The sequence below is a fragment of the Notolabrus celidotus genome, chromosome 12 (assembly GCF_009762535.1).
Source record: "Notolabrus celidotus isolate fNotCel1 chromosome 12, fNotCel1.pri, whole genome shotgun sequence".
NCBI classification, from domain to species: domain Eukaryota; kingdom Metazoa; phylum Chordata; class Actinopteri; order Labriformes; family Labridae; genus Notolabrus; species Notolabrus celidotus.
Window position 1 is genome coordinate 3,984,744 of NC_048283.1, and position 13,696 is coordinate 3,998,439.

The following is a 13,696-nucleotide window of genomic DNA, read 5'->3' on the forward strand; positions in this document are numbered from 1 at the left end:
CATTGTTTGATGCTTATCATCTCACTGCTGCTGAATAAAAACTTAACTTAACGGTGATGTAATGTTGAATTTCAGAAGGAAATCTAACAATGTTTCAAGGGAAAACAACATATTTGATAACTTGTCAACTACCTTTACAGACCAGCTAATGGCATCCTAAATATTTACATCTGACAGCTTTGAATACAGCAGCTCCTACATTATGACAGCGTTAGAGCTTCCCACCCACAGTTTGATGCTAGAGAAGAATGGCTGCAGTGGGAACATGGTCAGCTGGGGAACATTTGAAGTTGCAGCATTAAGATGCTTAAGACTTAAAGTCTGTGTTTGCATGCAGTGCAGTCCCCAGTAACGTTAACACAAATGAGTCCAGTGTGGGAAGGGGGGATGTGATGAATCCAGTGCTGTTGCCAATAACTGCTGTTAATGTTGACTTCAGAGTTCAGGGGGGGTGGGGGAGCTCAGAGTGTTAACTCTGCAGCCTGATGTTTTGTTTTTGTCTCCACAGTTATGTTTCGACTCTATGACACGGATGGAAACGGCTCTCTGGACAGCTCGGTAAATACTCTTCCTGTTTAAACACCAACCACACTACTGATTATTTTTTTTATGCTGAATGTATGGCCAAAAATGGTGAAAAATTAAGATGAAAGATTCATTTTTACAGTGAATGTTATGCAGAAATGTGCTAAGGAATATTTTTCAGTTTGTAAAAACAGAATCATCAGCATCAAAAAGACAAGAGAAAGAAAAAAGTGGTGTACAAACTCTTCTAATTGTAGATATAACTTTGATTTATTAATTGATTTGGATTATTAAATGTCAGATACAGAGTTGAACAAATGTCTGTCTAGGGACGATGCAATCACAGTGCTTGAATTTTATAACAGTCACAGAACTAAACATGTTAAAAGTTGTACAAGTGCATCCTATCGTATCACATTAAACATGCACCATAAAGTCCCTTTAAAAGAAAACTTCCTATATGATGCGATATGATACGACAAGATATGATGTTACATTGCAGTATGATTTTGTAGTTCCAGTGGGGGAATTTGTCTTAAAGGGAAATGCGTGTTGAACTGGAATGCTGCACACGTTTATCTTTTTTCAAAGCAGTATTTATAAATCAAACACAGACAACAGAGATGTGAGAGCAGTAAAGCCAAGAACAAATATCCAATAAATAAAAGTAAAAATCAGAAACAGTTAGTTTAAGGTCTGAGGTATTAACCAAGCAGAATTGAAGCCAATGCAGAAGTGTTATAAACTGCAGTTCATCGAGGATCCACTAGAGGCTGACTCTGGAAGTAGTGGAAACCACATACACACAAGCGTGCCGGGTACGGCCCTTGTGATGAGGCTTTCAGCAGTGTGACTGCCCCCTGGTGGCTGGCTGCAGTATAGGTCAAAAAATCCGTCTCCCCCATTCATTTGAATGGGGGAGCAGTCAAACTTTAAAAAATAAATACACGTCGTACGAATGTTTCTCTCATCCGTATGCTGTGGTTATATGTAGTTATTATTTGACTGTTTTGTGTTCAAGGCCTCTTTTTTCTGAAAAGTTTCTTTTTGGTTAGTTATTAGAGTTTAAAAAACGGGGTTTTACTTCCGGGTTTCCTTTGATTCACAGCCACCGTAGAACGAAACTTCAAAGGGCACACAGCGTCTTGTGACGCTACGCTGTAGGGCGGAGCTTATTACAAAGGCTTCACAGGCTCTGGCTGCACAATGGCGGCGCCCAGGAGAGGGATTTTTTGGCTTCAGAACCGTACAACGGGAAGAGGCGGAGCAACACTGTCCATTTTTATTTACAGTCTTTGCATACACACAAATAAAAAAAAGCCGATATTTACAGCAGAAATAAACATGTTTACAGCCTGGTACAAAAAACAAATGTAGTCAGGATAGATCATTTCTAAATCAGCACACACTGTACGGGGGTGAATTTTTTCATAATGCTGCAATTTCAAAGATATGGAGCGCCGCCTGCAAGCTAGTTCAGGCAGACAACTCGAGCTGCGCTCATTCATACTGACACGTCATCACCCTCCCTATCAGCTGATCTCAACATCCTCATTGGTGTTCTATTTAAGCTGCAAGTCTCCCCGTCTCTGCCTCTGCTTTGCAAGTGCTCCTGCTGTCCTGCTCAGTGCTGTGTGAAAACTTTGTACCCATCTCCTCCCCGGCATCCACCTGCGGGCTCCGAGGGGGGTTAGTCCTATCTCATTGCTCCTAAATGTCTGCATTTAAATAATCTATCAGGAGTAATGAGGTTCGGAGCCCATACGCCAAACACAAAACTGTATGCTGCAATAAACTTATCTTAAGTAAACATGAGTTGTCTGACTGAAATTAAAATTACGAGTTTTCCATTATGAGAGACACAGCTGACTTGACTGACAGGCGGGAACACTGTAGCTGTTGGTGAGGAGGCTCAAACCCCGCCTCTTTACCTCACACTTGCTCTACAGCAGTTATGTTGAGTTCAACATTTCAAATATGGCTGCCGCCGCCGATTGGCTTCAAAACAGTACTTCAGAAACAGATGGGTGACATCACGAATACTCATCCATTTGTTTATACAGTCTATGGTAATAACAAGTCTTCAGTTGTTCTTTAAAATGTTCATGGAGTTTGATTATTTTATTGCTTCGTGAGAGAACTTCTATAGTTTTGTTGCAGATATTAAAAAGGCTAAACTGTGGGTGTGCTCGTGTGTTTCAGTCTGTATGAAGACAACAGGCTGCAGAAAGTCTAAGAGGCTGTAAGGGACCATGAAACCATAAATAATTAGTATTGCAGGCTAGTCCCAAACCCTTTAGAGCCCTGTAAACAAGTGAAAGACCTCTTAGCATCAATCTTAGAAAACACTAAGAGCATGTTAAACAAGTCCAGAGTGCAACATTGTGATTCAGTTCCCTAATAATAATGTCACCCTCCTCAATCCCCAAAAAACAACCACTGTAATTAAAGCCTCAGCCTCAGAGCTCTTCCCACGCTGCCTTTGTTTTTCTCTGTGTGGAAGAACGACACTCCAAACCGGCTATTACTCGCTGTTCATCAGTCTATTCACACCACAGACGTTTAGTGACACGGGCTGGTGGGGCTGCTTTGTACACAAAGGTAAAGACAGTATTTTTGTGCCTGTAATGACTGTGTGGTCTCACTACAGGAGCTGGAGCACATTATATCCCAGATGATGCATGTAGCAGAGTACCTGGAGTGGGATGTGACCGAGCTGAAACCAGTAAGAAATACATTAAGACCAGTTAACATCAGTCATAACTTCAACTTTAATTAACTTTACTGTGAGCTCAACTTTTCAGCCATATTTCTAAAGCTATTGGACCTGATAGCATAATATTTCAAAAGGCTCCTCATATCTTTTTGGACCCACATGATGTCTTAATTAATTAAAATCTGAACTATGTCGCTCCTCCTCTTCTTCTTTAACATCTGTTTTTGTTCTTACTCTAGATCCTGCAGGACATGATGCGGGAGATCGACTACGACCACGACGGCACGGTGTCTCTGGAGGAGTGGATCCAGGGAGGCATGACCACCATCCCACTTCTGGTCCTGCTGGGCCTGGAGACTGTGAGTCCTCTCAGAGACATGATAAAATCTGGTTTTGAAGCTGGACTTTCAGATAAAGACAGACTTGCAGAAGTTAGATTTTAGAAGGAACGCTGATGACACTAAAACACAATGTGACAACCCCTCCTGCTTTGCCTGCAAGTCTTGTTTGTTTCACTCTCCAAAATGTTTGTGTTTTCTTGAACTTCCACAAAGAGGTAACTGCTGCCATGCAATTTTGGAACCTTAATTCTGGGTAGGTCCAAGCAATGAGGGGCGCCAGCTGTCCCCATTGACCTTTCTTTTTGTTGTAGTTTATTATTTTTGTACAGTAAGTGGCTAGAGCTTTGCTCAGGGCACTTCCAGAACTGTCTAAGTGTCAATCAGCATGCTGGTGGTCAACCGGGTTGCTGGGCTCAGTGCTGAATCCATAACACTGATCTGTATGAAGACCAGGGTTGAGTGAGGTAGCTAGTATTGGTTAAGCAGTCAGGTAGAGGGATTAGGTTCCATATTTAAGGTAGCCTGTTGTTTTGTGTGGAGGTCTTAGAAAACATTAAGTTTGTTGTTCTGACCTGTCTGTTAAAGTAAATCATTACTGAGAGTAGTGCCCTTGGTGGTGTAGCTGCGAGGGATGTCAGAGTCCAAGTGAAGAGTTACTCAACTCCCACAAAAAAAGATCAGCTTCTGAGAGTGGCTGATTATTATGGTGTTGAGATTCCAAAAAAGCTAAGTAAAGATGAACTTCAATCGTAACATCAATCGTCTTCGCCCCTCCCTCACCCCCCACACTGCCGGCATCCTTGTCCACAGCCTTGTCACTTCCCGTCTGGACTACTGCAACTCTCTCCTCTTCGGCCTCACTCACAAATCCCTCCATAAACTCCAACTGGTCCAGAATTCAGCTGCCCGTATCATTGCCCGAACCCCCTCCATCCACCACATCACTCCTGTCCTCCAACAGCTCCACTGGCTCCCTGTTCAGTTCCGTATTCAATTCAAAGTCCTTCTGTTGACATTCAAGACCATCCACAACCTCGCCCCCCCATATCTGTCCGACCTCCTCCATGTTCCCACTCCCCCCTGCTCCCTCAGATCCTCTTCCTCCATACACCTGTCTGTCCCCTCCGCCCGTCTCACCACTATGGGGAGCCGAGCATTCAGCCGCTCTGCTCCCCGTCTCTGGAACTCATGGCCACCTCAACTCAGAAACACAGATTCTTTCCCCCATTTCAAATCACAACTCAAAACATATCTGTTCAAAACAGCTTACTCCGTCTGACTCCGATTGCACTGTCATTTTGTTATTGTTTCTATTTTTTCTTACCCCTTGTTAGTTTATATTGTTTTCATTTTTGACTCTGATTTTGTTTCCTTTAATGTGAATTCGTGTATGTATATATTTGTATCTGTGCGGTGTCCTTGAGTGCCAAGAAAGGCGCCTTTAAATAAAATGTATTATTATTATTATTATTCTGTCTGTATTAAAGACCCAATTAGTGAGAGACAATGTTTTGTATGTTCAAGATGAGAGTGAATCTGACTGACTTCTTGTTTTTGATGTAACTGTTTATCAAAGGCAAACTAGACCAGGGCAAAACTTTCATGTAGTCATCACAGAAAAGGATTCTCAGCTAGTGATATCCACAGCTGTCTAAGTGTGCATTATTATTATTAGATAACTGTAGTAAGACAGTTCTTGTCACTAGACCAGCATGTTTTTCTTTTTGACATTTATCGACTACAAACTTCCTGCAGTCTTCCTCAAATGAGTCACGTGATGTTGTTGTGACTTGTCCATCAGCTGATTTGAAGGGTGCATCTCTTCAGTCTCCTCCATCCTCGCTGCTCCGCCAAACCGGAAGTAGTTGTTACTGACCCGCCATTTTAAGTGGCGTCCCAAAGCTCTTAACTCTGCTGGAGGAGAGAGGAGAGAGGAGAGAGGAGAGAGGAGAGAGGAGAGAGGAGAGAGGAGAGAGGAATCACGAGTGCAGGCTTCACGGAAGTCTTTTCTCTGACAGACACGCCCCCTTATCGAATACCTCTCACTGATTGGACGTGGTGAATCGATCCGTGATGCTTCAGGACAGAATAAACAGAGAGCAGATTCTCTTCATGTGCAGGTGTTTGTTAAACAGGTTAAACACAGAGACAGAGCTCTGTTACTGTTTATATTTATCAGAGTTGTTACAGTGAACACAGTGAACATGTGTGCAGACACAAACAGATGTTAGAGCCGTCATCACAAACTGACGTCGCTTCACTTGACGCTCCAGAGAAGATGACGTCTCATTTCTCTTCATGCAAATCTCCTCGTTTCCTCTCCTCTCATTTCGTTTCCTTCCATCTTTGGTAGGCTGGGCTAAGACGCAAGTGAACGACGCAAGGATGGAAGTTTAGAGCTTTGAGATGCACCCATAGAGATCTAATGAACCTTTTTGGATGACAACAGCTATTGTAATTATGTAAAACAACATGTCTAAGATGTGCTGGCTCTTGCTGCTGTTTTCCTTTGAGGAGTTTTGGACACTAAGCGATTGGTTTGACAAAATGAAAATATCTGAACTGCCTTTAATCACTGGTTGTCTTAGATATCCTAATTAATGTGCACATCCTTTGCTGCTGCTGATGCTGAGTGAACCCCTCAAAATGAAAGCTGTCAGTTCATCACCTCTCCACTAGATGGAACTCTTTGACCACTTTCTGCAGGAATGTGCAGCAAATGTCAGTTTTTATGAATGAGCATTATCTTAGTTTTACTATATTAAGACTACAAAGCTAGAAACAGAGAGGACAATACAAACAAAAAGGCTGCATGACATAAAAAATTAGGGAAGTAAGTATCTGAAAGTTCTGCTGACAAGATCATCATTTGATCCGTTTCTGCTGCAGAACGTCAAAGACGACGGGCAGCACGTGTGGAGACTGAAGCACTTCAACAAACCGGCCTACTGTAACCTGTGCCTCAACATGCTGATCGGACTGGGGAAGCAGGGGCTCTGCTGCTCCTGTGAGTGATGTACTGACCATTAACAGCTCAACATGCATTGATCCCAACGTGCATTGATTCAGTGCAGATAGTGCAACAAACTGGGCCAGCATCGTCTGTTCATTTGTAGTGTTACAGATGGTATGAGTATTCTTCTGTGATCACAATAATGCAAACATTTGGGATTGGGGATTATTTACACTCATGCACCTCACTACTTGTCTTTTTTATCAGTTCAAATTGTTTGAAATAAATGTATTTAATTAGTAAATCTGAAACCTGCTCATGTTTCAGCCATGACAGACATTTTCCTGTATCACATCCTGCTCTACACCCTCTCAGATAAGCAGTTTTTTTCACATGGATCTGGCGACAATGACGTTCCGTTAACACTTTTACAAACACATTACTCAACCCCTGGTGTATATCACTGATACCTGTAGGTTGTGTTTGTTTTCACGTCTCTTTTTGCATCTGTTGCATTGTTCCCTGCTTGAGAGTTTTACATTTCGTTTTTCTCCTTTTCCAGTCTGCAAGTACACGGTCCATGAGCGCTGCGTGGCCCGTGCTCCCCCATCGTGCATCAAAACTTATGTCAAGTCCAAGAAAAACACAGAGGTGCGTCCAATTGGAGTGTTTACCAGTCGGCACGCTTGGATCAGCGATGCTGCACGGAGCTTAGGATGAGAGTTTGTCTTCTTCTAATGGAATTAAAACAACTCAATCTGCTGCTAAGCATTGCTAATTACCAGTATAGCTCTGCTTTAAAGGCACAGACAGACAGAAAGAGGACACTCAGAGGATGCTGTCTCTTCTCAGACTGCTTGTTTTCTTTCCCTCTTGCTTTCTTTAATTGTCGAGCCCACTTCTGTCTTTCTTGTTTGTGTGCACCGTGTTTTCTCTTCTCACTTCTTCCCCTCTCTGTGTGCCGTCTCTCCCTCTCTCTGCAGGTAATGCATCATTTCTGGGTGGAGGGGAACTGCCCCACCAAGTGTGACAAGTGTCACAAAACCGTTAAGTGTTACCAGGGCCTGACTGGGCTCCACTGTGTGTGGTGTCAAATCACGGTAAGACACCACCCGAGGAGAAGCAGCCACCTCTTCGTTAGATTCCCACTGCTTCTCGTATTTTAGCTTTTGTTTTGGCACCTCAGATACCCTCTGCCAATTTACACCCTGTAACACTTTGTTTGTGATTGAGTTCATAGTAAATAAAACAAAAGGTAAAGACACGTGACGCTAATGAATCCTGAGCATAAACCTTTAAATGTACTCTTTAAAATGTTCTGTAACTGGATGAACTTCCTCTCTAAATAACGACTGTAACCTTTCCTCCTCCAGCTCCATAACAAGTGTGCCTCCCACGTGAAACCTGAGTGTGACTGCGGCCCCCTGAAGGATCACATCCTGCCCCCTAACTCAATCTGCCCCATCATCCTGGTAAGACTTCTCTCCTCACTGGTCAGAGAAGTCTGACCCGGTTTGACTCTGTGCTATCTGAGGATGCAATCATCAGCCTGAGTTCTCCCACCGAGCTCTGAAATGGCAAAGATTTGTTTTTTTCAGCAGGGGGATTATTTCCAAATGGTAGAAGTCTATTTCAGAGGAAAGGACTGTGTAGCTGAAATTGCTCGTAAAGTTTCTCTAAAACAATGATTATCCACTTTGTGTTATCATTTTCACTTCAATGATAAAAGTTTCCTGGAAATTTACTGAAATATTTCTTTTTACAAAAAGAACAGAGAAAAAAAAAGAAGCAATTTAAGAGTCAAACACTGAAGTCCTGAGTCAATCTGACTGAACACGACATAAAGACTCATATTTTCTTCTTCTTTATTTTTATTTTACATATTTCAATAACTGGGCTTAATTGGGTTTTCTATATTTTCAGTGTGTTTCATTAATGATACAGATCTTTTATCTGCTTATGAACTCAATTATGAGATGACTTCTTCAACTCTGACTTTGTTTTTTTGTAGTTATCACAGAAACCTGTTACAGAAATCTCAAAATTGCTTTCTGGATTAATAAATAATTGGGAAATTCCAGCCCTGTAAAATGAAACCAGTCAATGCACACACTGATGGTTTCAATGCGGTTTCAAACCCTCCTCACTTCAGCTGTAAAACAATTTGGCTTTACAAATATAATCATTGACATATTATTTATGTGTTTGTTCTTATTTGTTGTTTTCAGAGAAATCAATGAACCATAAAGACCACATGATGTAGCTCAGTGTTAGCTGGAGCCACTGGTACAACAATACATAAAATAAAAAGAAGAAGAAAACTGTCACAGCTTGAAAATAATCCTTAATTACAAAAGTTAAGATGCATTTCAGATCGTTGAGATTAAAGAAATATTCAAAAGAAGGAAAAAGCAGGAAACACATTTAATCAAATCTCAGCTTCACTTTGAATTTATCTTACAAATCGCTGACGTTAGTTTTCTTTGCAGTGTATTTACACCCAGTTTATGGATCATTTAGCAACACACGTGACCTTTGACCCTCAGGAAAGGCAGACGACGCTGAGGAAAGACTCGCTCAGGTCCAGTCAGACGAACCGAGGGAAGATGCAGAGAGCGAACTCTGTCACAGTGGACGGCCAAGGACTGCAGGTGAGACTTCTATAACCTCTGTGTGTTTCACAAGAGGAATCAGGGATCACCAAAATTCACCCAAACAATATTAATCTAAGTAATTTTCACCACGGATGACAATGATTATAATTCTGATTTTAAATAACAAACCTGTTAAACCTTCAGTAGTAATCAAGAGTGAGTTTATAAACCTCTTTTGTGAATGTTTACAGGTGCATACAGGGAAACTCAGCACACAGCATTCATGTTAGTGAGCAGCCAAACAGACTGGGAAATGTTCATTGTCTTCTGCTTCATAATTCTTCCACATGTCAGAGAGAAATATTAGACTCTGTGCTCCCCTTTAAAGCTCCTGTGAGGAGTTTCTAGATGGTTATGAAGCTGATGGTAATTAACCTACAAAAGCAAACCAGACCATCAGCACAAAGATTGACTCTCTCTATTGAGGTAATTTCAATGTTTAATACCTCTACTGTGGGGTAAGGAAGTGTCAAGCAAAGTGATTCATATTATTCAACAAAATCAGTCTTTTGCAATTTGCTTGTCAAAAATTCTCAACTAGTTGTACTTTTGACTGATTAAAGTGAAAACACTGTTGGTAAAATCATCATAGAATTAAGTGACCACTTTGTCCACAGGGGGCGCCAAAATCAACACAAACCACAATTCCTCACAGGAGCTTCAAACTCATAATCAGTTACTTTAGAGCAAGGGTTCCCAAACTTTTCAGCTCACAACCCCCAAAATAAAAGTGCCAAAGACTTGTGACTCCCTCGAAGTGGTTGAATGTTACTTCATACTTCAAAATGAGTTTACCTACATGCACATGTAGCTGTGTTTCCTGTGCTACTGATCCTTTTGTTAATCAACTGTTAGCTAACCCTAACTTTAGGAGTCATCTGGCAAAAAAGAAAGGCAGAAAACTAATGAAATGTGCTTATTTGCTGGGTTTTATTTCAAATGTAACTACTATTTTTATCTATATTTTACAATAATGGGAAAAATAAGCAAATTTAGATTACTTAAAAAAAAAAAGAATATCTGGAAGACATTTTGCTACCCCCCTGGGGGTCCCGACCCACACTTTGGGAACCCCTGCTTTAGAGTGTCAGATGTATTGTGTAGATATTATAACAAACTAAAAAGTCATGATTTATTATGAAATTGAATAAATTAGATCTTTATTGCTGTTTTTGTGAAACAATGAAAGGCAGTTTAGCACTCTTTAATTTAGTTGCAATGCAAATTAAGACTTCACGTAGTTCTTTTTATTTCCCCAGTGAATAAAGTTGTAAAAATGAAGCAAACTTTTACCAGCATCAACATAAGACTAAGACTGACTTACTTCTTATATGGTCTGATTATCAGATCTTATGAGTCTTTGTGCAAAATGAAGGGTTAAAGGGTAAAGCTGGGTGTTTGTCGGAGGTTTATTTTCCATCAGCAGTCATGATGATTATTTTAGTTGTGCCCTCGCATTCATTCTTTTTCTTAGTTTTGAATTTCATGTTTTGAAATGAGCCTGTGCAGTTGGTGTTGGGGGCATGTGATGGTTCTCTGCAGGCCCTGCTGGTAATCAGTATCATGGAGCAGAGCCTGGCCCAGTCTGATCCTCTCTAATGTCTGTCAGGCTGCTCACCAGCCATGGAAACCTGCTGCCGTCTGCGGCGACCGCTCGTCTGTGCGTGGCTGAGAGAGAAATATGATGAATCATATCCCAGGCACATTCATCTCTGCCTCTCCCCGGCTAACCAGCATAATAATCAAGATTATTATTTATAATTACAGGAAGTAATGGATCACTCTGGACTGGACAGGGAGCTCGTTAATTCACCCTCGGCCTGCTGGGATAGCAGACAGGGGGAGTTAAGCGCTTCATCTGTGTCAGGGAGAGCACAGGGCGAGGAGCTGGCCCGCTGGATTAGGGCTTGTTTATGTGGCTCTTTGTGAGCTCTGCAGGCTCGGTCTGTCCACAGTTTGAATACCGTTTAGTGAAGCTGAAAGATGCTTGACAACATGACACAAAAGAAGCTGCTAAGACTATTAGGACGGAACTGTGAATCATGCAATTATGATATGGCTTGTCATCATGATGTGGCTACGAGGCAGAGTGGTTGATTCACTGTCTTGTGTATGTACGTTTTTTTGCTTACTTAAAATTGCATCATTTGGGACCACAGGTTTAAAAAGAGTCACATCATCATCAGCTTTTTCAATGGAAACCAAAACCTTAACTCATTATTACAAATGTGTGAGGAAAAAATAATCATACATCCAATTTAAATCATATTAAGAGAACAAAACCATTAAATATGTTTAAGAGGTTGATATATCCTCAATTAGGAAAAGAGAAGTCACTGCACAAGCGCCTTAAACCTGCATTCTTTTAGTGGCCAGTAGGGGGCGACTCCACTCTGTCAAAATAAGTTGGATTGCAAAAACAAGATGAGAAACTCAGCCACATTCTGAGTTGATTTATAACCTCTGAAGTCAGTTTTCTAACAAGTTTAGATTGTTGTTGCTTGTTTCAAATATTCATAAACACAGCATGATGTTCACTCGGTAGATGATGTTCCTGTTCACAGTTAAACAGAGGAGTATGCTTTAAGACATGGCTACCTGGGACTGTGAAGTCGGTCCCACAGCTACAGAAAAAAAAAGTCTTTCAGTTTTCATATGCACTGAAACATTCAGTCTTTCAGCTTTTATATGCACTGAAAACATTCAGTATGTGCAGTCTTTCAGCTGGCTTTATTAAGCTTGCATCTTGTGTCTGTTGATGGTTAGTGAGAATTGAAGCCAATGCGGAAGTGTTAAACACTGCAGTTTCTCAGGTGTCCACTTGAGGCTGGCTCCAGAAGTACCGGAAACCACATACACACCCATTCAAAAAAAGGCGATCTTTACAGCAGAAATAAACATGTTTACAGTCTGGTTAAAAAAAGAGTGTAATCTGGATAGATCATTTCACACTGTGAATTTTTTCATAATGTGGCAATTTCAAAGATATTGAGATTACACGTTTTCCATTATAAGAGGCACAGCTGACTTGATTGACAGGCGGGAACACTGTAGCTGTTGGCGAGGAGGCTCAAAGCCCACCTCTATACGGCACAATTGTTCGACAACAGTTATGTTGAGTTCAACATTTCCAATATGGCTGCTGCCGCCGATTGGCCTCAAAACAGCGCTTCAGAAACAGATGGGTGACGTCACGGATACTACGTCCATTATTTTCGATTTTTGTGATGCCATGAAACAATCAGTCATTTTGATTTGAAAGTAGCTGGACTTTAGCAAGCCATCTTTTAAACAGTTTGATAGGACAGAACCAAGAACAGAGAAGTCTTAGAGGAATCATTGAAACAGTTATTTTATAGTAGTCTGTTTGTGCATGTAGTCCTATAAATCAGAGAAAAATAGTTGCAGGACCTTTGAGTTCTCAGTTTGTCATTTTAGAGTTTTAAAGTTTTTTTTTATTTTTCAAATTTCGTATAGGATATGTCACCAAAGCCTGATGTATAAGGGTCAGCTGTGTCTCAGTGGTAGTCAGTCGTCTCTCAATCTGAAGGTTAGCGGTTTGATCCCGGCTCTCATGGTCCACATGTTGAAGTGTCCTCAAGCAAGGCACTGAACTCCAAACTGCTCCCGTTGGCAAAGCCAGTGTGTGAATGGTTTTACTGATGGGCACTTAATAGCATCCTCTGCCATCAGTGTATGAATGTGTGTGTGAATGGATGGAGCTGTGAGTGGTCTGAAGACTAGATAAGTGCTTAATAAGTACAGTCCATGTAACATTTATATTTATCCTATGCTCTGTTCCAGGAAACAAAAAAAAACACACCAATCAGTCAGAGATTTTCTGACTGACAAGTTCCTCGTTTACAAGAATCCGTCGACAGCTGCTTATTTTGTACCAAACATTAAATTCCCAGCCCTCCTTTATGCAAATTGGCAAACTTAGTGTATTAATGCGCCACTGAAAGTAGTCCTTAAAAAGTGGACTAATTACTCTTGTTTGCATTTCTGTTGCAGGAAACTGAAGTGTCCATCTGTGTTGGGACATTACTCGTCTTTTTAAAAACTGAAACCAAATATTTGTGGTCTGTTTTTGCTCGCAGGTCTTCAGTGGCAGTGACCACAGATATTTGAGAAGTATTAGCAGAAGTCGTACACATTGTTGTTTTGGTTTTAATTGGATTTTAACAAAAGGAAAAGTCTGGAGCCTTTCCTGATATCAGAGAATCACCTTAAAGGGAACATTCGTGTGATTTATTTTCTTTAATTTCACCTTAGAAGTACGTTTCTTGCGACTTCATCACTGCTCTCTCTTATAATTAGATATTATAATTATCACAAGATTAAATCTGGGCTCAGGTAAAGAATTGGAGAGCGGCCACACTTTGCTGCAGCCAGGGACCACTTGTGTGTCTTTGCTCTGAAACAGGAAAACTATGAAATGCATCAGATGACTGGCATGGCTTGGAAGTGCTGTACACACTCGATAAAGCGTCTGAGGGATATGTCT

The 13,696-nt window shown here is 41.1% G+C and overlaps 1 protein-coding gene across 4 annotated transcripts in view; it reads left to right on the plus strand.

Moving 5' to 3' along the window:
* The window catches only part of dgkb (diacylglycerol kinase, beta), a 103,133-nt gene that overhangs the window by 24,648 nt on the left and 64,789 nt on the right, over positions 1-13,696 (plus strand). For all 4 annotated transcript variants that reach the window (XM_034698136.1, XM_034698138.1, XM_034698137.1 and 1 more), the window contains 8 exons: positions 509-558; positions 3,176-3,250; positions 3,481-3,600; positions 6,472-6,589; positions 7,098-7,186; positions 7,519-7,635; positions 7,909-8,007; positions 9,082-9,186. In XM_034698136.1, coding sequence (XP_034554027.1) covers positions 509-558; positions 3,176-3,250; positions 3,481-3,600; positions 6,472-6,589; positions 7,098-7,186; positions 7,519-7,635; positions 7,909-8,007; positions 9,082-9,186 — 773 coding nt within the window. The remainder of the gene's footprint in view (positions 1-508; positions 559-3,175; positions 3,251-3,480; positions 3,601-6,471; positions 6,590-7,097; positions 7,187-7,518; positions 7,636-7,908; positions 8,008-9,081; positions 9,187-13,696) is intronic.